Source organism: Cyanistes caeruleus, chromosome 8 (genome assembly GCF_971803275.1).
Source record: "Cyanistes caeruleus chromosome 8, bCyaCae1.hap1.1, whole genome shotgun sequence".
In the NCBI taxonomy this organism is placed as follows: domain Eukaryota; kingdom Metazoa; phylum Chordata; class Aves; order Passeriformes; family Paridae; genus Cyanistes; species Cyanistes caeruleus.
Window position 1 is genome coordinate 12251320 of NC_141708.1, and position 25450 is coordinate 12276769.

Below are 25450 nucleotides of genomic sequence, written 5' to 3' on the forward strand. Positions count from 1 at the left end.
GAGTTTTAAAAGTGCTGTAGAACAGCCTACACCATTTTAGTGCGTGTGCATTTATCTAAATATCATATACTACATTGGCACATTAGAAATAGTAGTACTGTGTTTTACTGAAGGTGTGTGGAGGGAGAAAGGGGAGGTGTAGGCAGACCTTTAGCTCCAGTCCAAGCCTGAGATGTGTCAGTGCCACACAGCTCTCCAGAAGGAGCTCTGTGTCACGGGGCCACGCATGCAGCAGAAAATCCGCTGCTCCCCTTGGGACCTTTCATGATGAAAAGGGTTAGAGAAATATTGCTGTCTAGGCATCCAAGCGGCTTCCACATAAAACAGACTGAAAATAGCCCTTGCAGAGGCTCTCCCTGCCTCCCCAGGGGAGCTGATGGGATAATAATAATCTGTCAATTATTGTGGTTTTAGAGCCCTTCAGGGAGACAAGTGTGAGACTATGAAAGGAGGCAAAGGAAAGGCAGCAGGGGATCCCACCTCTCTTACCACTGATAGAGCTGCAGAGGGGGCCAGAGCCACACGTAGACAATAAGGGGCCAGAGACGCCACTGCAGAGGACGGTGGGGGAATTGGGTGTTGATGTGGGCGAGCTCGGTGTCGACAATCCCAGCCGCTCTGCTAGTATGGTGGAACCTGTACCATGAAAGAAATCTATGGTTACTTTTAAAAATTGAGGCTGACAAGGCACTGGGGACACATGGCAGGGGTTGCAGCTCTCAGTGCTTGACAGGATTAGTTTCATCAGCATGAAATCTAGGGAGGAGATAAAAGAATCTTCATATGCCTTTTTTTAATGCTAGCAGCTGGTCCTGAAGAGACATCAAACTCCCACAACCCCTGAAATTTGCTGGAGCTCCCTCAGCTACCATAGCACTTTGTTTCTGCCCTTAAATGAGTCTCAAATAATTTAGTGCAGTTACTTCACATGTGGCTTCATGCTCATATGTGCCCCCAGTACTAGAGCCAGCTACAGACTTGTAGCAGTAGAGGACACAGCCTGCAGAAGGCTGGGCTGGACTCCAGCACAAGAACACATCACTTTGTCAAAGCACTCTTCACTAACCTAGTGCAAAACTGCACCACTCCAGGCTTTGATAAATTCATGCAAAGTCACTCAAGGACTTCCCAGAAGCAAACATGAGGGTCTGGCAACCAGGAAACCTTAGCTATGCTTGCTGCTCTGCCTCTTTCTTGGGTGTCTTCTGTCAGAGGTAGGGATAAATTGCCAAAATGCATTTGCATCTAGGATGAACAAGGACACCTCTCCCTCATTCAGAAATGTTTTCTCTACTTGCATGTCTGGACGTGATGGCTCAGGAGTATAAAGCTTCTTCAGGTCTCTTCTAGATGTCCCCAGACCTGTTACCTCCTGCTCTCACTGCCCATCCTAAACTTTGTATTAGTGTGCTCTTTGCCAGAGAAGCCACCTCTGTCCCAGAGCCTGTGGGACCCTCCTTCCATCTCAGCCTCTTTCTTCTGTTTAAGATATAACAACACATATCTTAAAGCCCCTTTCAGAAGGGAACAAAACTGGAATGCTTAAAACTCTACCTTCTGCAAAGGTTTTGTAGGGGACTTTCACTGCTGCCAATGCAGCCTGGTCTTTGCTAAGCCAGTGGTGAGACAGCAGCACACACAGGCTTGAACTAAGAGGATGGTTTCCTGGTGGTAAGAACCAATTTGCCTAAGGTTTTGAAGTTTCTAGCTCCCCAGCTGAGAAGACAACCAGGGTAACTCCAAATCAGAACTAAAATGCTCAGACTTCTTCATGTTACCATATAAGGAGCCAGAGACACAGAGGGTTTGGATCCACAGTGTCCTCAATGAGTTGGAGGCTATTCTCCAGAGAAAAAGCAGCAGTGGGAGGTCAGGAAAACCCTATGTGCCAGAAAGGTCCTTCAGTTCCTATTTGCAGGGAGGCTACTGACCCAACCTGGGAGACAGGGACTGCAAGTGCCAGCTGTGGATTGTGCAAAACAGCAAAAATACATATTCTCCTGCTCTTTTTAGCTGAACAAGACTGAGCAGTGAAAGTGGAGCACAGGGACTGAGAAGGGATCATGTTTGAGTCAAAATCTCTTTAGAGGACTGTGTATGAGAGGAGAAGCAATTAGTCTCAGCCTTCAGTCCCTCAGTTTCACCCCTCTCCAAAAAAAGGAGCACTTTGCTTCCAGGCACGAGCTGAAGTTAAATTAGACTCTGTAAAGGGCTTTGGAGCTCTCACACTTGAGATACTGTAGAGAGGTACTTCCTTTATCACACAGATGGAGCTGAGGCTGGAGTTCAGCTCAGTAAATAAGCAAAGAGAATGATGCAGCCTCTAATGACAGCTACTAGCAAGAGCCCTTCCCCTCCAGTCTGACAGATGACCGAAGCAGAAAACTTGCCCTGTGGTAACACACACTGAACACAGGCCCAGCAGGGGCACAGGGTTCAGCTCGTTCACTGCACAGACAAATATGAACACTGAACAGCTGAACAAATTTTTCAAGCCTTTCCTCTCCTCCCTACAGCCTGGAGACATTTCTTCCACTCGGCTGACACACAGCACATTGCATTTCTAACACCAACCTGGTCATTGCATTAAAGGCAAAATAAAGACTGTTAGGAGCGTTTCTCTTCCTGGACTAAGAGGAGAATTTGGAGGTGCCCCAAGTATCACAGCATATGAGCTGATGAAGCATGCTGGCAGCAGGGCAAATGGCCTTTCCACAGTGCAGGGAGAGCTCAGCAGTGTAGGAACCATGGTTTTCTCTGCTTGTAGCTGGTCCCAAGATGGCCTTACCCAAGGGTCAGCAGACACCTTGCCAATTCTTTCTACTAATACAAGGCGCAGCACTTGACTTTTCTCCAGCGTCAGTATAGAGCTTTGTTTAAAACAATCTGAGTTCCCTACCAGACAAGACACATTTCTCCCTTGGTGACAGAATAATCAACATAAGACACGTTACTCATGCTTTAATATATTGCTGGATGGTGTGCAGATACCATGACAAGGAGCATGGAATGAGATCATGAGCAGAGTGGAATGAGTGTGGCCAGCCTGGCTTAACTAAAACCAGACACATGTGCTCAAGGCCAAACATGCTCATTGTGTGCAGAATTCCCACCAAGAGCCAGTTTTCAAACCAAGACTTAAAAACTAAATAATTCTAAGTAAATCAACTTAAACATTCTTTCTCTAAAGCCCCCAGATCAACTGTCTCTGCTGCTAACTTGTCTCATGCTTGATCTCAAACATGCTGAACACACTGGAATCATCCTTATATAGATTTTGAATCAATTCCATTTGTTGTTTTATCTTTACAAAGTCCAATTATTAGCAAAGACCAGTGCAGACTGATGCTTTCTCTAAACTTTCATCATCATTCCAGGAGAGAGGTGCAAACAAATTGAACCTCTATGTCCCTCCATCAAAGTGGGTGTTATGTTTTCAGAAGAGAGCTTTACCATGGAATGTACAGACAATATCATTCCAGGAAAGGCTGCTAGTATGCTAAAAGTTTGTAATTCAAAATGGCCTGCCAGACTGAAATAGGATCAGAAATAAATGGTATGGGATTCAATGTGATCAAATGCAAAATACAGCACTTAAGCTGAGATAATCAGCTACCTAAACACAATACCATCCTGTTACAAAAAAGTTGAGCCAATCCACGGTCATGAGAGGCTGATGAAAGAGGCTGGAGGCACTGTGCTATCTTTGTCCCCAGAAATAGTCAAAACTCAACTGGACGAGGTCTTGTGCTACCTTGGAAGTTAGCCCTGCTTTGAGCAGGAGGTTGGATTAGGCAATTCCACGGGGTCCCTTCTGACCTAAAATATTGTATGATTCTATGATTTTTTATATGGCAACATTTTTCACAGCCTGATGAATAAAGTAAAAAAACAATCTGTTCTTTATGAATGTTCTGGATAAGACAAGAAATCATGGGTTCAGACTCCTAATGTGCTATGGTTAGACATTATGTAGATAGTGAAGTGCTGTAAACCAATCAGACTTCCCAGAGAGACCATGACATCTCCATCATTAGAGCCCTTTCAGGACAGAAAGGTGAAATAAGTAATCTCTTGGGATCCCATACAGCATTTACAATTTTTATGACAGTAGCTATCTGAATCCATAATTGCCCTTTTATAAAAAGTCCTGTGACCAAAATACAGCAGCTGTGGCTGTCAGAGACACTTTTGATTCTCTGTATCTATTGTGGTGAACAGGGTGATTTCCCAGGACACTGCAACCCACTCTCCAGGGTATCTCCTGAGGCTGTCCCAACTTCCAATGGCAGCTGTCTGGGGAGAGCTGTACTGCTGGAGCACTTATAATGGTAGGAAGACCAGATACAGTCAATGCTCCCTAAAAATACAGTTTTCAGTTAATGCTCCTCCTCAGTTATTTTATAAAAATATTATTTCTACATACATTTCTATAACAAGAATGCAGAACCAGTTGTCTGCACTCCAGAATCATCCTTTTTTCCCCCTTTGAATCCACCCCGCTTAAACTTTGTTTTTTCTGTCTTACAGGATGCAGTCAGTGAATGTCCACTACTATACAACTCACAGTTCACATAGTTTGATGATCTTCAACATTTTTATGGGCTTTCTTCACCCATAATCATCTTGACAACTATTCTAGAAGCTTAACTAAGCATTGTTCCTGAAAGACAAAGTACAGGAGTGTCCTTCCATAGTTTCCAAGGAGGATAAAGTCTTATGCAGCATTTTATTACGGGCATACTTGCCCATATGCGGAGTTTCATGGGGAGCATACTGACAGCCCCTTCTCTTTTATAACACATTTGCTGCATGAATAGGACAGATAAGGTAATTATCAGTGACAGATCAGGTAATTATCAATAGCAATCACAGATTTTCAGTGTTGTTCCATCCATCCACAGGCCCCAGAGCTTCCAGCACACAGTGGGAAAGGCTAGTACAGCTGCTCAGGTCTGGCTGCAGCATATTTAAGGGAACTCAAGAGATCTCTGCAATTCTCATACATTTCAGTCTAGTGAGCACTGGGTACCTGAGAGTCATAGTCACTTAGATGCCTTTTAAAACTCTCATTTAAAAATTTCCTTTTGTTAGGAGACAGATTGTTTAAGCATGTCAGCTAAAATTCTTGCCATCTCAAAAACTGTTCAATACCCTTTTTCATATTTAACGCTCTCAGTGTATCACGACCATTTATTTTGTTATCTAAACAGGATCCAGGTTCTTTCAAAAACCTGGCACAAATGTGGGTTCTGAGCTCATGTGAGCATCTCTCTTAGGAGATCTGTTCTGTAATACATGAGCTGCTCCAGAGTGAGTGGGCTGTGATGTTACTGAGACTGAATATTGGATACTGGAGCATCCATATTCTCTTCAGATTTTCTTGCTTCCAGCCAAGGCTGCAGGAGAGCTATTCTGTCCCCCAGGGCCACTCAGGTCTTGCCCAACAGGGATTTCTGAACCTATTGTGCTAAAACAAAAGAGCAAAGCACCTGTTGCTGCCTGGTTTTGTGGTAGTTAAAGATCAACAAGAATGTTAGGGAAGGATGTGAGCCTATCCATCATTTCTGAATGCTGTAAAATACATGTATTTACACATCCATTTATTGTGTTCCCACGGTGATGGGAACAATGCTGGCCTGGCCAGAAACCAGAGCTTCCTTCCCCTTGGGCTCAATGGTTTTTGGCCAACCATGCTCTCAGAGCCCAGCCTCTGTGCTGCAGCTCATCTCTGCCTCTCAGGTACATCAGTACCTGGTGACCCACATCAGTTGATGATCCATGGGCTTTTTTGCATTCAAGTATTTCCTGAAGCACTTAAAAACTGTTCTGGATAGAACAACGCCACATTTTGTCCTTCACAGGCCCATGAAAACATAAGGGGTTTTGCATTATGCTAAAGAAATGTCCAGGAATAGGTCAAACAGCAGCCTGGCAGATTTTGCATGCAAAACCATAAGGTCTGTGTTTGCAGATGGGCGTCAGACAACCACTGTTTGAGGAAGTAGAAGTTAGATCCAAACCACATGGAGAACAACAGTTCAGACTTTCATGAGGAACTGAAAAGGAGTGTACTTTATGGCTTTACTGGAGCCTTGCTGTCTGCTGTGTCCAGAAGGGCAGCAGGGCACCAGCACATCCATTACCCTCCTGCAGTCACAGGCACACTCCAGCTAAGCAGTGAAAACATGAGAGCTCCAAATGCTGCAGCCGTTTTTGATCCAGCAGCTCTCACAGCCCAAGCCCAGTCTGCTCCCTGGAAGAAAGGAGCACGAGGCAAACTTACAGGGCATCTTTCTCGACCTGACAGGTGAAGTTCAGTGGTCACTCTGCACTTACATCTTGCAAAACCCTGAGGGCATGGACACCATGCAATGAACATCTGGCTGAAGTGAAAGAGTCATAGAGCTGGAGATCTACCTCTCAACCTGGGAAATACTAGAGCAACAAAGCACACAGGCACATGCCTACATCAAGAAGAGGTGAAAAAAGAAGCTTGGATTAAATAGCTAAAACCACAAAAAATGTGAGTTGGTGCTTTCATCTTGTTTAAGAAAAACAAATCAAGGGTATTTGGGAGACCAGAGCAGAGAAAAGGAAAATTGCTGCCTAACCCAGCACCTCCAAGCTCTGTGCTTTTCCCGGAGGGACAGGTATAAATAGGTGGTAGGTGCATACAAGAAACAAATACTTTCACTTAGCCAGCACTCTCTGGATTTCCATGGGCACTGCTGGATGCAAAGGGATCTGTCAAAGAATCAGAGAAAGAGTTTAGTCTGCTATGTGATTCTCACACTAGCCAGAATAACTAACTCACACCAGTGTTAGATCAAAGATTAGGCAGATTTTATGTGTCCTGGCAGACAAGCTGCAAGGCAAAGAGGCTGGTATGGAATCCCATATCCTGTGTATTTACTGTAGGAAGGCAAAGGTGTTACAAGATAAGGGGAATCTATACCTCACTTACTGTGAAAATCTCACTGCAGCCAGTTTCTTATACTAATGATGATAATAGTTCCTGCTCTTGTCAAGGAGAATGTGCAGAGGCCAAGACATTTGGGACCCCTGTGGCTGTTGCTGGAGGGGGTGTGTTTGCTTTACCCAGCCTGTACCCGGATACCAGCTCATACCTCAGAACACAGGCAGATGTCACTGACCACCTGTGGCAAGTGCAGGTTAATTATGTGTCATGTGTGATGAGATCTTCAGTGTATGGTACAAAGGTGCCACAAGCAAGTATTAACACTGACATTGCTGGCACTGACCACAGGGAAGTCAAACATTTGGCTGCATCCACCTTGCCAGTTTTCCAAGGCCCAAGTTACAACCTGTCCTCTCTTAAATAGCAGCTTCTCTTGTGCTAACTCTCCTTTGAAACAATGAATATAAAACAAGAGGTGAATGGAAAGCTCTGTGCAGTGCTGGAATCAAGCCCAGCAGTAAAGGATGCTGTATTCTCTTTGCAGCTATTTCAACTTACCAGCAGTAATGTGTACTTCACTCAGAATGAAAGCAAATCATACATGATAGGAGTATTTATGATGAGGCATCAATTATTACAAGTGGATTGCCTTCCAGGAGGCACTGGAATATTAACTCTCCTACTTCTCCCTGGTCTCTAACACCATAAAATACCCTGTACCCTGCAGTGCATATGAATTCTAGGCTGTTAAATGACACACATGGGCCTGTTAGATCCCAATCAGCTTAAATTAGGCCATTTTCCATACAAATCAAAACATGGAAGATAGAACTCTGGGGCATATCTAATTGAAAGTCTTTTAAAGGAAGATATTCATTATCTGCATTTCTGTACAAAAACGTTTAGGCATTTATCAAGCTTCTCTTATGTTGTGTTTAACTCAACAATTTCCACATCTCTGGAATGAACCAAGGGAGAGAAGGATCAAAATTCCAAATGGGTAATGTAGTGGCCACCTCAGAGATCAGAGATGAGGGGGTGTGATTTGCTACTGCCAAGAACTGTCTTCCCTCAAGCAGGAGAGGCTTCTAAATGCAGAGCTGGAGGACCGAGATCCTGGATGCTTCTCGCCTGTGTGAGATACTTTTCTACAAACTTACCTACAGTCTGTGCTATGGGCAGTGTGTATAACAACTGCACATACCAAATACCATTTAAATATTTTGTGTGCTCACTACCCTAACTGCACATGCAAAGTAAGTATCTAAGTGCACCCAGACAGGAGAAGCTTTTTGGAAGGGACAGAATCTCTGCCATGGGATGCTGGAGTCCTGCGACAGTCAAGGATCAACCACATGATAAAAATCTTTACACAGGAATGGACAAAAGCCTGGAAAGACAAGGTAGGATGGGATCATCACCCAAGAAGTCCTACAAATTTTCAGAAAGATCAGGCCAGACAAATGCCACAGCAGAGATAAGAGAAAAGAGGAGAAAGTCTCCCTTGGAGATACACTGGAGACAGTAGTTGCAGGAACTGTATCAGCAAGATTAAGTGAGGGATTCTGGGACACAGAGCAAAATTACTGTTTTGAAGGGAGAGGGCAGTCTCCAATGGCCTGTGGATCATTAGTGGTCTGTGGTGAGTTGGTCACTCACCTTGGATAGAGCAAAAGTCACAGTAAACCAGACAGGGCAGTGTGATGAGCATCACAGAAGAAGACAAAGTAATTCCCCCTGGTAAACCATTGCTCTCTGATACCTAAGCAAGACACTGTTCTGTTCACCCATGATGCTTCAAGTCTTTCCAGACAGCTCCAGGAAAAAGGCTGTTTCAACAAGCCTTCTTGATGGAACTAGTGTTCCATCACTACCAGGGCTGCTAAGTCTGACCACCAGTGAGAGCCACAATGGGCACAGCTCTGAGTAAGCCTGCCTGTAACTGGGACTGACTGCAGCTGGCAGTCCTTCAGACTGGCACGGAGGCCACTTCAGATCAAATTTCACTGTTGATTTAAAGAGCCCTTTGCCAGCAAATTGTGTCCCACAGTACTCTGCTGAGCTAATTTCCAATTTGGTCCATTGCCCACTGCTGCTGTCAGAAATCCTGAGGAACTGAGGACATAGAGCTGTTTTTTCTGCAAGTCCCATGTCAGATCTTTCTTCCTCACCCCCTCAGTTTTGAGCACATTGTCCAATTTCAAGAAAGTCTGAAAGAAGGATGCAAACCTCAGCAACAATTGCTATCTAAATATTTTTCAGAGGGCAGCTAAGCAGGAGCCCCAGCTCATGTCCATGTAAAAGAGGTGGGAAGGCATCCCACATTTATCCAGCATGGATGTGAATTCAGACTTACCCACACCAATGCTGGCTCTTGGGTTGTTTTTTTCAAGCCTAGGGCTGGCTCTTGGCCAACATTAGGAGACATCCAGAGAGCTGCTATATTGTGCAGCTGTTCTGGTGGGGCTGGACTTATTGAAGTGCATGGAAAGAAAGGACACAGATAAGTTGGCAACTTGGCTTCATTAGTGTGACTGTTGATGGAACAAGTTATTTCATTGCTCAAAAGAAAACTTTGACATTATTGGAAAGGATGAAATTCACAAGGGAAACCAAAACCACAAAAAAAAATAAAAAAGAAAAAAAGAAAGAAAGAAAGAAAGATGAAGGAAGTTGTTTTACTTGCTAGCAATTCAAGTCTGAGACAAAAGAAAATGAAAGAATATCCCCAACCATTTGGATCCTCAAACATTAAATATATAAACTTATTGCAGTGATAGCTTCTCCAGACATGAGTCATACATTTTGAAATCTTATGGGATCAATCAATTTAACTTCATAAATGAATTACACCACCAAAACCTGACCGAAACCAGACCATTGTATCCAGACTGGCTCATTTCAACCTTTCAGAGCTGTCAATAAAACTGTGTGTGAGCTGAAATGCTTACCAGCAAAAGCTGAGATCAGTAAATCAAATTTAATAGGCTGGTTTTGTTGACTAAACAGGAATGATGCCTGAAAAAAACCAACCCAAGCCTTAACTAATGAAATTCCTAAAGGATACACAAAGACTGTTTCATTTCTACATGCCTAATGATCTGGGTTTCTGTTTGGTTGGTTTTATGTGCATAATCCCCAGAATTACTAAATTAAGAACAGCACTTAACATATAAAATATTTAGAAGGGCTTTCCTGACAAAAAAGATCTATTCCCTCCCTCAATAGCTAGTTCCCATTGTTAATTACCCTCATTTATGTTTAATTTAAATTTGTGTCCCTTCATTTCCCAGCAGCTTGATATTTTTTATGCTATTATCTGCTTCATTAAAGTGCCCTTCTCTTTCATTTATCTTTCCTCCATGTGGTCAAGTAGCCTTTTAAACTTTTCTTTGAAACAAGTTGACATTCTTCTGCCTCCCCTACAGATGACTGTGGCCTCTCACTGCATTATAGTGGGGCTTGGGTTTAATTTATTTTACTTTTGCTAGGATGGCATGAAGAATAATAGTGTTTCCAACCTCATCTTTATTTTCAGCTGTTTCATTTCTCTTACAGAAAATATATTGCCAGTATATGATGCCAAATTGATAAGAGGAAAACAGAAGTCAGAATTCTTTACTATCCAGCTAACCCCACACTACCCTCCTCTCCTACAGAGTCTTGTAAGATCAACAGCCTGAGTAGGGAAAGAATTTATCTCCAGCACTGTGGAATAACTGCAGTCAGCAAATGTCAGCTTCTATGGCAAAGTCACAAGCCAGCAGAGATCTGAGCTTGCTCCTGCTCTGCATCAGGACCAAATAAATAATGTCCAGGCATGAAATACAGAATCCAGTGATCAATACCTGGAGTCATCTTTTTCTATGAGTCAAAAATAAACCTTCTCTAGGTATAAGAGTGGCTGCCCATTCTCCAACCAAAACTGGAAAGCTGGGAGAAGAAGCAAACCTAGCAACTTTAATTTCACTTTATAGTCAGCTGTAGTTCCTAGAACATCACTTTGGTTAATCTCTTAATGGTGTGCCCCAGAAATAGAATGACATCTGCTATTTATGATAGGTTTGGTACAATTATGCCTTTTGCAGTATTTGTGTCTCATTTCTTTCAAGGATATGTAACTTCACTTTTTCTATTAAAACTAGAAAAAGGTGAATATAAATGTCTTCTGCTGAGATATAAAGCTCAAATTACAGACAGATCACACAAAAAGACAGATCACACAAAATTACTCTTGTTTGCATTCTGAAGATGGAGTTTGTTATTAGAAAGATGAACAGTTTTCATTCTTCTTATATTTTCTAATATTATAATGACAGATATTATTGCAAGCATCATAATCTGCTCCACTGCAGTGCAAACGGGGCACATCACTTCCCTAATAAAACTATGATATTTAGAGATGGGAGTTCATTATTTTCTTTGCCTCCTGTCAGGATATTGCTGATCCATGTAATTACTGCAGTTGCAGAGATGCAGTTGGGACAGCATCAGTGCTTTTCTCTGGGCAGTTGCACTACACTGATATTGTACTGATACTGGGACTACTTTGCTCCCAGCACTGTTAGACTGGAAATACAGGTATGAGAAGCTCAATATGTATTTTAATACCTGTTAAAAATTACAGGCAAGCTCAGATTTCATAGCATTTAACTTGGAGATAGCTTGCTGACTAAGCTGATGTGGATAAGGCTGTACAGTCAGCAGGGTCCTACCCTTTCCGTGAGGGAGGCAAGGTCAGCAAGTCCAGCTCTTTTCCCTAACATCTCACTAAAGAACAATAGCCCATTTTCAGGTTCTCTTCCAGTGACCAAGGCCAGAAAACCTGTCATTGTCACAAACACAAGAAGTGAGGGGTTTTCCAACTCTGCACATTTCATTTCATGCATCCAAATGTATATTTATCTAAAACATGCACTGGAGATGTACTGGTTTGGGCTGAACTTGTGATCAGGCAGGGAGGCCATCTGCAGGGCATGCACAGCAGGAGGTTTACACAGGAGGTCTGTGTTCATGTCCGTGCTCTGTCAAATTCAGTATGAGGATGTGATTCTGTCCCTCTGGGGAGACGCATCCTTGCTGCCCTGTTTCAGAGCTCATTGCAAACAGGCTGCTTGCTCTGTGCCAGACTGCCAGAATTAGTGATCTCATATGAAAGGAAGCACTGGTCAATGATTTAGTTTTACCAGCAGCTCAATGACCTAAGTATGTTTTCCTTCTAACGTACACAGGAGCATTTAATCTCCTGCTTTACAGGCTCTGTTTGACTTCACCTGCCATTATCACAATGACATGTTGGTGGAGAGCAGAGCTAACCATGGATTATGTACAGTACCCACATCAAATGTAATCAGGCTGAATTAGCAGGGATTCAGTCTCAGGCTTCTGAAAATAAATTGCAGTATTACATTTGTCATCTGTGAGCCTTTAACAGCCACAAAACACTCACAGCAGAGGCCTGTGGTCAACTTCAAACAAATTACACAAGTCATTTCATACTGCGATTAAGGTGAACTGGACCCTGCAGACAGATGAGTGTGTTCGCCAAAATTTATCTTTAAAGACTGTCTATAAATCCTAAAAAAAGATGTTGGCTTTTGAGTTTGATGGGGAGGCAGGTTGTTGGTTTTCTTTTTCACTGTTAGGTCTGAGGAGTATTTGTCGCAAAATGGAATGTAAGTATAAAGTTCTATAACAGTATAAACAGAAAGGAGCGTTTTAAAATCATCTGCATTTAGAGGGGTCCCAGGAATTACATAATGTTCTCAGAATCCATCTTTCACTGTCTGACACCAACACCAGCAGAATCATGATATGGTACAAATTCATGACCAAACACATCCTATACTTGGTCTAATATACACACACAAAAAAGTAAATTTGATCCTGAGAAATATTATTTCAAAGCTTTTCCCTCCATACGTTCCAACCATGACTTGCAGCATTTCAATGAAGTAAGTCAGCTAAAAGAGCTGAAAAAAGCAAAAATAGCAAGAGGCCAGCTCTTCAGAGGTCTACCAACCTGTGTGAGCTACACTGCCTTAAAAAGGGCTGAAGGACAAGGAAACCTTTCTCCTGTTGAGAGGGTCAGTGCCATGCTCTGTGAACCACTGGGTTTCCTCTCTGCTTGCTGGCTTGCGTCTCACATACAAGCGTGAGGAAAGCAAGGGCACCCTCTTTTGGGAGTCCATCATCTCAGATATTTAACATACAGAAAAGGGCATCAGATCTCTTGTCTCCTGCTGGCTATGCCTTACATTAGCTCAGCCCAAAGCACCTCTCCTCTGCCTTCCTTGCTTCTCCTAGGTCAGTGATGACTCATCTGTGCTTTAATGGAGGTCCCTGAGGCTTAATTCATTATCTGAAAAGAGCTTTGAGACCATCACAAGAAGGGTGTTACAGAGGTGCAAGGAGGTTAAGTCTTGTAACTCATACCCATATGCTATGTTTGTGCCTTTGAATTTTTTTTCTTTTTATAAAACCAAAATTTGTATCTGATCCTAGAGCAGGGAGGAAGCTGTTGACTCCCTCTCCCATGATATATTCCCCCCCACCCTCGCTTTCTTGTGCACAAGGTTTGGAAAAAGGAGGTCCAACATACCCAGCAATCGAATTTGCATGATGGCGCCGTGTAAAACGAAGAACATCCAGAGGGGCTGGGAACAGTCCGCGCAGACCTGCATGCCAATGCCGGCACCGTTGTGGCTCAAGTGCAGCTCACCATCAGAATTCACCATAAATCCCAGGATGTCTCCGCTCTGGAGGGGCACCACCACTCGGCAGATGGCCCAGAACTCCTTTCGGTCGACCAGGGACTCGGGGTTATAGGGGAGGTCACTGGGGCGCAGGGTGCTGGGGTCACAGGATGTCACCCCGTAGGACAGCGTCCCTGTGCGCACAGCGTTGGACTTGTTGATTTTCACAAAAATGGTTTCGTTGATCCGAAGGGGTCTGCTGGTGAACACCAAAGTCCTCTCCTCCCGGGCGTGCTCCAGGCGGGCCACGGTCTGGTCATCGAGGATTTTGACGTGGGGTCCCCGGAGGTGGTGGAAGCGGAGGTCGCTCTCCAGCTGGGATGGGAGGAGGTGGGAGTGCTGGGAGTTGAGGGAATTCTGCGGGATGGGGCAGGTGGTGGCCGTCACGTGGAAGGTGTCCTCCTGCAGGTTGAGGTCACACAGGCTGACCGAGAGGCGCGTGTCCTCTGTGTCCCGGCGCAGCGAAGGCCGGCGGATGGCCGTGAAGGAGCGGGGCCGCAGGCAGTCGGGAGGGATGATTTCACTGTCTGTGGGGAGAAAGAAAACAAAAAAAGGTCTCTTTCATAGAAAATGAAAATGTCCAAGAGCTTGAAAAAATATGAGTTTGCTTGATATGTTTAAAAGGGAGAATCAGAGACCTGCTGCCATTAATAAATTTTCCCCTTTGAAATATGGGAGCAGAGTATCTTAAAATATATTCTCAATCAGTTGCTGTTCTTGTACTTTCCCCACCAGCAACAACATTTCCAGCTTCTGAGCAGGCAGACTCAAAATCAATGGCAAGAATTGCCCAAGGGATGCTCTCCTTGGAGAGGGAAAGCAGAGGATAAATATCTGAAATACACCCTCAACATACCAATCAATATACAGGCTCCAAGTTTTCATGCCCTCTTTATTATCTACAGTGATTCTCACAGACTTATGGAATAAATATCTAGCTACACATTTTTTTATTTAAAAGAAATTGCTATGTTCAGCTCTATATTATTTATCACCATATGAAATTTAATTAATATTCCTGTCTATAACTAATCATTAGTGTTCTAGTTTTCACTGCAGAGCAGTACAGATATGGATTTTACAGTGCAGAATTTGAGAGTATGCCAGGTTTTAGAAATACAATGCAATAATTTATTATTTCCAAGCCATATAATTAAAATTCAAACCCATAGATATATAACTAAGCAAGACGAGGCTCAGACATTCAAATTCACCAGCGGAAACAAAATTGCACTTTATCTTCTTCATTAGTATCACCTGCTGCTTCAAGAACTAATCAATTATTTGATTATTTTTCTGAGGAACATACTATGTCTTTCATGCTGAAATTAGTTATATTTAACACATCCATAGCTGTGCTATTGTCTTAGAAATTTTAAAGAACAATATTCTGAGAAAAAAAACCTTCATTAAAAAATTATAAAGAAAGCTGAGATAATGCAAAAATTCATTCTTACGTCCAGATTTCTGAACTCTAAGAAGCATGAGGAGACCATCCATTTGTGTGAAAATTGAGTGTGTGGGAAACTCCTGGGACAGTGTAAGAGGCTGTGACCCAACTGGACTGAAGTCTGTTGTGGCTTTGAGCCCAGGTCCAAATAGCAGGAGGTGACACTGCCCCACACAACACAAAGCAACACACCAGACCCCAGCATGGGATGTGCTGCAAACACAGCACAAGGAGGAACAAGAGGAAGAGGCAAAGCTGTCCCTAAAGCACTGCTAGGCCCTTGCAGTGGACACTTCTTCCACACATATCCTTGGGATTTTCTTTATGACAACAAAAAGCAGGACATCAGGTTATCTGAGGATTTTCCCAGCGGGGTGTACTCTCTCCCAGTACACCAGAGTAGTAGCTCTGTACTGGTGTGCCAAGCTTCTGAGTAACCAACATCTCCTGCAATATCTGAGGTCTGACTAACAGCCTTTCCTGTCCTCCTCTTCTGGGAGCCCTGACAAGAGCACACCCACACAAGGTTTGGCTTCAGTGGAGCTCTTTGCTTTGCTTAAACTGGATTATTCCAGGCTCCTCTTTAAATAAACTGCTATTACAAGGGAAGCAGAGTCCTAAAATAAAAATGGGCTTTGTTTCTCGTATTTGATTTTCTGCATACTGGTATTTCAGCCTCTCAGGAATTAATGGAAGAAAAGGAGGAATAAATAAAATCAGAAATTACCCCAAGTAATCTAGAAGTGGGTCGCATTAATGCTTTGAAATATATGGGCTAGCATTTGCATTCCAAGTGCTCCTGCTGGATAGCACTGGTCTTATTTTATCCTCCTTTAGCCGGAAACCTATATAGGAGAACAAATTAATACTGGCAGCTGATGACAATCCTTTTGTGTAGGTGAATGGATAGAGACCTTTCTGAATAGGAACAGAAGGTCCTCTCTATTTTATTCCCTGTAACTATACATGTGCAGCCTGGCTGACAACTGTGATGTGTGGGTAGCTTGCAGCCAGGGTTTTGAAACAGCTTGTTTTCCACCAGGATGCTTGCATTTCCCTTTGGCTGCTGGACAGAATATCTTTTTCCATCTGAAAAGAGGTTAAGAGAGATGGAGTTCTTGCAGACAAGACACATGGTAGTGATAGCAAACCAGGGTTACATATCCAACTGTTTTACTTAAATCCCTCTGTAGCTCAGATGCATGGCCACCTAAGGAATAAGATGTCTGTAGCATATAGAAGTGACTGTGACAGTTCATTAATGTTTGCAAACAGCCATGGAAGAAACGATTGCAGTTTACTGGCTTCTGAAGTATGTTTGTGAAAATTTAGAGATGAGTCTCTAAGAGATGCTGGCCTGAATCACAAAACATCTAGCCAAAGGAAAAAAAAAAATCCCATTGAATATAAATCAAAACAAAAGTGGGATTCATCTTTTGGGGTGGTAGGTAGGTTGGAAGAAATGTGGAATGCCATTTACCCAGAATAACCGATAATAGCCAAGGGCTGTGAAAGAACAGTTCTGGTGAAATGTGGAACAAATGTGGTGACTTTGACCACTTTCTTTCAGAAGAAGATGCCCAGGAATTAGCTGTTTTTCTCCTCTAAAGCTTCAGTTCTCACTTTTTTAACACAGACCAAACTAGTCATGCTGAATACAGATGAAGCTCCTCAGGCTGGAGTGGCCCACAGCACAGCCTTAGCCCTGCAGACCATTTACAAATGATCTTCAATGCCTACAAAGGAGAGACTCCTGTGTTCAGGAGCATTTATATTTACAGAGGCAAATCTGGGGGGCACATCAAAAAGACTGAATGACTCCATGTGACGAGACTAAGACACAAAATGGATCCAACCACCCATTACCAAAGACCGTCTGGCTTCAGCCTGAAGAATTTAGAAATCACTCATCTCTTCATTAAATATTAAAGGTTATAAAGTTTATTGTGTAAGACAGTTGGCAATGTTTCTTTGGAAAAGTCAGTTGATGAGAGATCTCCTTGTGTGAGAATAGATGGACTTGTGAAGACCACAGCTGTCCCCAGGCCACCAGAGCAAGCATTAATCCAGTGGCTGGGACACCACCAGAAAGCTGGCCTTGACCATGGCAGCTCACTGGACTTGGCTGCCCAGGCAGCTTCCCTGAGAGGTTTTGCTGAGCTCTGCATCAGTGCAGTTATGATGTTATTTCTGGATTTTGAGACTTAAAGTTTCTGGTAGCGATACAGATACAGCCAAAATGAAAAGATTTCTACTAAATACAGATTTTCTGTTCGTCAGGTGGAGAATCTGAGACACTGAATTTAAAGGATGCCTATCTTCAAAAATGCCTTTGCATTTTTTTCTAGCTTTGTTTAAGAAAAAAAGTAAGGAGGAGTAATTAATTTATCTAAGTAGAAATGAAAGGCACTTGAACAGTTCAGCCGCCTTCTGTTTTCTTTCCTTTTTAGTGGGGTTGATCTGCAAAATTTAGATTCTCAGCAGGTGATTCCTTAATCAGAAAAATAATTTGAAGTATCTTCCTCAGACCAGAGGCTTCAAAGCTTTCCATTTTCCTCCTCAGAGGGCATGGAAGAGCTTCCCACTTTGTGTAAGCTCAATGCAACGGCAGTAACACTTTAGAAGATCTTTTACAAGGAGCTGGTGAGCAGACAGATACAGCTGTAATCACTGCACTCAGATCAGAAGTATTTCACTACCACCTTTCTTTTGAACCACTGCCAAATACTGTCTTCTCAAAATAATTTATTTCCTTAAACATGTGTTATGTTAATATGCAGAATACATATTTATTATAGAGATCACATACATGCACACTGAACACAGCTGCAAGCACATCCCAACACAAAAGCATTTCTAACCACCAGCATGCACAAATCATCTCAGCCCCACACAAGCCTGAAGGGGATGTGTTGCTGTCAGACTGTCAAATCATCATTTCCCTCCTCTTTCTCTTTTTCAGTACTGTCTGTTACTGCCTGAAGGCTTGACTTTCCAAGGTCATGAGCAGCCTGTATTCACACACCTGTAAAGGATCTGAGACAGCAAAGCAAACTCAGCATGGACACACACACATTGTGGAAACTCAGTCTCTGTTTAACTGCAGCTCAAGGGACACAGATCTCCTCTTGATCACTTTCCTGAGACTGGTGCAATCCTATCACCTCCATGAATTGTAATTCTTCGGAGTATGAGTTCTCTAGAATGAGCCATGGAACACCTAGAGTAAACAAATTAACTTTGAGACTTAGTACTACAAAAAATAACATCATTTGGAGAATCAAGACCATTCTGTAAGAACTTTAATAATGTATCCCCATCTCTAATGATCCTTCCTACCAGGACAGAGAAATGTTGAGAAGTCAAGGAAGTGCCTCGTGATTCCTTGCATCAAGAGAATATTTCTGTCCTCAGCTACTAAGCCAAGAGTAAAAAACTGATAAGGCCAGAACTTAACTGGTATGATGCCTCCCTTGCCATGCGAATACTCACAGCTTTCCTTCCTTCTGTTCTTTGCTTTGCTTTTTCACAAGTGCAGTTTTCTTCTCTTAATCACTCACTTCACTGGGTAATGGTATTTTCAGTACCAGTGCTCATGGTATAATTTCCATGACCAAGGAACCTCAGGGGTACTAAGTTACCAAAAGATACATCAAAGTCAGTGGCCAATGCAAAAACATTCTGTGTAAACCTCCATTCCCACTCAGGAATGCAAATGAAGGCTCTTTTTCCCACCATCAGCTGTATCTGTCACAAGGAGTTATCCAGGGAGGACAGCTGCCCTCCCAACACCTGTAATCTTGCAGTGTCTCCTCCATGGTCTACAGCAGAGTTATGCACCAAACAGACCATTTGGCAGGATTTTGACATTGCAGAGAGACGTGTTTGAAACATGAGGCAGATGTACCACACTGTAAAATAGCATTGCACTCAAGGGCAATTGGGGAAAGCAACCAGTTGTAAGACAAGAAATAAAACTGTGCTTCTGGAAACCTGTTGCTCACAGCTCATACTCCCCACCGTGGGAGTGCATTATTTATCTCAGCTCAGATGCCTTGTGTGGTGCTGTGGCAGCCACTGCTCCCTCACTGGCTTAGTCCTGGCAAGCTGACATGCACTGCTGGGGCTGCCATGCTACAGTGCAGAAGTAGCCAGAACAATTTCTGTATGTTGTTTATAGCTCAATTTATTATGCACTTTAAGGTGGCTGAGGGTTTAAAATATGGTAAAATGGAAGCAACTTATATTCTCATTTATCCCTCCTAAAGTAAGGATGGAGATCACTGCAACTGGTGGCAAGGAGTAACACCTATTCTCAAACTCCTTTGTTTGCCAGCTTGCCTGATATGTGTATGGCATCCAGCCCACAGCATCACCTCATGTGGAAAGAAGAAAAGCATCTGTAACTGGGTGTGGGAAGGAAGGACTATGCTGTAGCCCTGGGTTCAAATCCACCCAAATTAATAGGTGACTGGAAGCAGATTTTCATACAGCCTGCTGTACTTACGGTGTAAAGACATCCTCATCACTGTGGGATGCTTTGCTCTAGGCTCCCTTAGCCTCTGCCATGGGTATCCTAACTGCTTTGTTGTAGCAGGAGGAGCTATGCAAGCAGGAGAGCCCTTACTTAAAATAAACACAGGAGACAAACGGGAGTGAAGAATGCTGAGGCCCTGCTCACAGTCACTAAGAGGTAAAGCTCCAGTCACAGAGCATGTCCAAAGTGCTTTTCCCTGCTGGCCATGTGAGAGGAGATACTTATAAAACTGTTTTTCTACAAACTCTTGTGAGATCTGGAGAGGAGACTGGGATCTGCCATGCTCAGCATAATGCTACAGAGACCTACACTCCCAAACGGGTCCTTCTGCTCTGATGCTGCACACAGGTTCTCCCCTTACTGCTTGTACTGTTAAATTGTGAATTTATATAACCCAAGACCACTCCATTGTGTTTATTTCTCATAAACCATCATCAGCGCCAGAATGCAGCTTCTCGGACTATACAATGAAACCACTTTCAGAGCATTATTGTAGCATGTGGGAGGCAAAGGTTTAAAATCCCTCAAAGGAATGATTCAGACTAAAAACCTTTTGCCATATACTTAGGAATTCACTTCTACAAAGTACATTTCTCTTTATGAACAACTGAGAAATCAAACTGCCTGAGTTATTGCCTCTGATCAACCATTCCTTATTGAAAACACCCACATCAAATCAAGGACAGCAGTGAAAATCTACTTACACAGTATCTTGCTATGTGCATTTCACTACTTCATTGACAGTAAAAATATCCCATTTCAAATGGAGGTGCTCCCGTTTGCTCTCACTGCTCTGTCTCCTCTCTTTGCAAAACTACAGCCAACAGACAATACCACTTGTACCAGCTGTTTATGGAAGATGCCAGGCTGCTCTTTAAGAGACAGTAAAATCTGCTCTGGGGCAAACAGCATCTGAGATCAGAAGCCAGCTGCTGTGCTCTGCAGCAGAAGACACTCCTCACATGAAAACAGAAAGGATATATAAGAGGTGAATGGCAGGCAGAAAGAATTAATGTTCTTATTTTATAGACTGGAAACTGTGGGGTGGATTGAGCAGTCTGAAGGGATAGATAGCTCCTCTGGCAGAACTCTTACGTGAAGCCCCTTAGGGTTTAGCTCAGTGCACAACAAAAGCATTCCATGGTACAAAACCACTCAATTTTCCATGGTACACCCTCCCATTTCCTAATTCTTCATCAATGCATTATTCTCTATCTGCTGCTCCTCTGCTTCTGTGTGCAGGTTGCTCTTCTCACCTCAAAATCAATCTGCTTGGAACTCCTCAACCACTACAGATCCCAGTGGCCAGCATGGAAACCACTGTTCCAGGATTTCTCCTTCCCCAAGACACCAATTTGTATCACCACACAGTCACTAGAGAGCAAGCACACATTTCATGTGCATTGATGTTGTAAAAGCACTAGTTAATTGCTACGTGCAAATATTGGCTTCTTGCCCACTGTAACCTGGAAGGCAAATTACCTGGTATTTCATATTAGCCATTTTCATTGCAGGAGTGGCAGATATTTAAATCACCCAAGTCCATTTGTTTGCCTGTGACCAACACTGTCCTACTCAACTTTCTGACATCATACTCAGATAAACGTTTTTTCCAGTATTGATGGAAGCATTTGAGAGAGTTTCTACAATAACCAAGAGGCAGAAGTCAAAGATCAAGCAAAGAGTTACAGAGTCCAAAGCTGAAGTTCTTCTGTAGGAAAAATAATTCATATTTACACTAAAAATTGTCACCAGATTTTAAAGCTGGTCATTGACCCTGTGGAACCAACTGCAAGGCTACAAACATCTGCTACTTTAACAGAAATGAGTGGAGATCAACAGTGCTTACATTCATCTCTCTGGATTCATCTTTGCTTTGTGTCTGCATTTACTTGGATAAAAATCAGCATTTCTTTACAGGCATTTTGGGACATACTGAGCACTAAAACTATTTGGCTTGCATGACTCAGTTTTGGAGAAGTGATAAAACATGGGATGGAAGAGAATAAACCTAGTCTTTAGTTGTTACCAACAGCTAGGTGTTTGATAAATTTATTGTGTAGATCTGGCCACTTCCTGTTGCCATTCAGGACCAAATCCTTTTTTGAGGTAATGGTTCTTTTATACTATCAGGCAGCTGGTGTCCTGCCAAATGACTCTCAGGAAAACCCTTGGTATCTGTTCAGAGTACTTTTCTAAGAACACAAATATGTCCTGGGTTTGCTGTGACTATCACAGATTTCTTGTCATGGGTTGTCAATGTTGTACCAATATTACAGACAAAATATCATAGGAAAACAAATCAGAAAAAACCCAACAAATTATCTGGATTCTAAAAGGATGTGAGCTCATGTGCTGCCAATTCCCAACTTGAAATATTCAGAATGGGAAAATAAAAATCCCTTAGTTTTAGAGAATTGTGGCTGTTTTTAAGCCAGAGTGAGCAACTGCAGTTCCCAGGCCAGCTTAGTAATTGAATTGATCATCTGCATATTCTTCAATAAAATCTAAGGAATGAAAGCATACACTCTTATACATGAACCGATAAATTGCAGTTTTGGGGCATGTATTATCTAATAAAGTGCTCTGAATCAGTCTGGTTTATAAAAAATATTCATACAATTCTGCCTAACATCTGTAAGCATGTCAAATTGATTTGCACATGTGAAACAGCACAAAGAGCATAACTAGCCTCATAAAATTGAAATAAATTACTGTTCTCCTTAAAAAATATGAATGTTCTGAAAGAGTTTGACAGTAGGTTATGGAGTGGAGAACAAACTTCCATATATATGTTACAGTTATGAATTTGTTTTCTTTTCCACAAAAGCTGATGCTTAGAGAGAGTCTGCGAGGTATTGGCAACATCTGTGTTACAAGCAACACATTTGAGTTTCATTCAGGCTTTTCATTCGGGGTAAATTCATCCTTCCCCTCACCAGCAGTTTTGAAGAATGACAAATATCGTTCAGGTTGAAGAAGGTGTGCCTAGCCACTGCCACAGCCACCTCTGGATATTGGTGCCTCCTCATCTGAGTCCCTTTATTGTGTTTGTGGGTTTTCTAACTCCCCTTAAAGTCAGAGAAATATGGTTTGAGCAGAAACCATGTGCCCTGGGTATTGTGTAGACAGCCTAGATCCTGTTATTCACTCCTTAATCCATCTCCCACTCACATATGAAATCTCTGAACTTTACTCCCACCCCAATCAATGATTTTCACCTCCATGCCCCAGGCCTCCTAGACTCGACAGTCAATTACTATTATCCATTTTGGAAACCACAGCAAAACAATCATCACTTTTAGTACCATACCAATATTATTTTAATCTCAGTCCTGCCTCTCTACCTTCCATTTCCTTTGACTATTTCTACAGACAGAAAGCCTTTTTTATTTGTTTCAATTACCTGTAATAGACTTAATTCTCCCAGGAGACTGTCAATTGTCACTTTATCTGATGTTTCCTGATCTTTAAAATGTAAATTTCTCTGTAGAAAAGCTCCGGGTTTTTTTGGTTTGTTTTTTTTTTCACCTTCTTCATGGGAAATTAGGGCAATAATTGCAAGTCCTTATTGTCTAATAACTTTATAGACCTGTCTTCTCACAGCTCTGACTGTTACTTACTCCTGGCACTATCATTCCTTTTACCCTCCTATCCTCCTAGGAATTTTGACCCTCTTATATCTCACCTGTTCAGGTAAGAACACAATTGCATGCAGTGTTAACCCCACAACTTTACCCCAATGTGCTCTGCTGCAGGTTGCTATGGGCCCTCCCACAGCCCTATTTCCAAACCTTATGTTACTGTGCAAACGTTTCCATAGCATCTCAGTGCTCACAGCCGATTTCCAAGCTGCATCAGATGCATTCCCTCACCCCCTGAATCACCTGACAGCAATTTTCTTCAAAACAAGCACTTTCTGCCTCCTTCCCATTTATCATCCTCCCTTCCTGCATCTATCCTTTTTCACTCACTTTCATTTCCCCCTGTGCCTTCAGGCAGCCATGGAGATGATGGCTGCTTCTGCAGCTTCTCCCCATTTCCCAGTGTCAGGCTCCTGCCAGCACTGATGGCTTTGCAAACAGCTGCTGAGGGAGAACTCAACCCAGCAACAACCACCTCGTACCTGTCAGGGTCTCTCCAAGGGCCAGCCTCTTACCCAGCACCACTGCTTATTGAACTGATTTAATGCCACTGGGGGAAGACTCAATGCCTTAGGAGTCCCAGGAGCCTGGGCTCACTGCAGTCCTGTTTGGTTCAAAAAAGCACTGCTAAATGATAAACTGCCTGGACAGCACAAGGATTTTGCTGCTAACTCATCTGTCAGGGCTAAAAGCACAATTTTCTACGAAAGATGCATCCTGTGAAATGCAGTAATAATACATAATATTTCATAGCCTGCCTGCAGAAAAAATAAAATTAATTGTGAAGATACAGTATTCCAGGCTAACCTGAAGCAGTGTTCAGTTTATCTTATTTCCTTTTATAAAAGCAAATGAATATTGGACCAAGAGCTTCTCCAGTTGGTTTCTGTTGCCAGTGATTTTTCAAGATTAAAATGTTATTTCAAGGCTCAACATTGAAATATAGAATGTTGAAAATAGTAAAAGAAAACAGCTAGAGTTTGCCAAAAGTATTTCAATTTTTCAGCCATGACTAACTAAGTTTACAGATATCTCTCCTCCTCCAAGCTGGTTCCTCATCTAAAGATCCAACAAACATATATCTGAAAGAATTCACACAGTGCTATTTGTCCAGAATATTTTATTTGTTTTAATTCATTTTAATATCTCTTTCTTGGAGAATTTCCACCCATAATCCAGCAGGAAGGAGCTCTCAAAAAATTTCTGACTCATTTTCCACACATACAAAATGACAGTCAGCCATTACACACCATCCACCCCACCCCTATTCCAGAGCTGGTGGAGTCTGCAGGATGCACTCTCACAGCTGTGCATGGAAGCAATAAATCAAGGTCTTGTTTGATGAGCTTGTTTTAAAATAGCACAATTGCTGCTGTCTGCACCAATTCAGAAAAGTTCTGTATGTTTAGGTATGTTCTATGTCACAGCATGTTCCATGTCACAACAGCACTTCAACATACACTTCCTCTAAACAAGTATTTAGATCCCACTAAATAGGATAATACAATATACAATAATGCAACAGGATGTACACATAAGCATATCAGTTCCAAACAAGGAGCACAGGGTAAGGTTTAAAAACTACATTCCACAGAACAAAAAAAATTCTTCACTCAACTACTTTCCATCTGTCCCCTTGCATTGTGCTAATGAGAGAGAAGCGAAGGAGATTTCCTGAAACTTAGATGTCCCACTCTAGCTGTCCCTGCTGGACAAAATTATGGGGGAACCAGCAAAAGAGTCCATGCTCACTTCCACTAAGGTACATAACTGAAAAGGCCATCTCTTTTATAAATTCTTCATCTATTTTGTCATGGCAAAAGCCTCATTAGGCTTGTGTTTTCTTTAAAAATTATTCTGATACCCTGATCTAAATGAACTAAGGAGCTGAATCTTGCTACCAAAGTTTCAGCCAACTCCTTAACAAGCAAAAGACAAATTTCACTTTCATCTACCACAGAGAAAAGCTTTAACACCTTGCCTATCATTAAAGATGAATGCAGAGATCATAGGATCCACTTCATCCACAGATCATTCATCACTTGTCCAGTTTAAGTGTGTTCACCAATCTGGTAATCAATATAGGGATGACTCTCCCAAACTCAAGAATTTCTCATTCTATTAGTAGGATTCAGCTTATGC

The 25450-nt window shown here is 42.4% G+C and overlaps 1 protein-coding gene across 4 annotated transcripts in view; it reads right to left on the reverse strand.

Moving 5' to 3' along the window:
* NEURL1 (neuralized E3 ubiquitin protein ligase 1) overlaps positions 1 to 25450 on the reverse strand; it is a 154269-nt gene that overhangs the window by 3214 nt on the left and 125605 nt on the right. For 3 of the 4 annotated variants that reach the window (XM_086899445.1, XM_086899446.1, XM_086899447.1), the window contains 2 exons: positions 13524 to 14204; positions 490 to 636 (listed from right to left, as the gene is read on the reverse strand). In XM_086899445.1, coding sequence (XP_086755571.1) covers positions 490 to 636; positions 13524 to 14204 — 828 coding nt within the window. Of the gene's footprint in view, positions 1 to 480; positions 637 to 13523; positions 14205 to 25450 lie in introns of all 4 variants that reach the window. The other variant, XM_086899448.1, reaches the window with a different exon arrangement.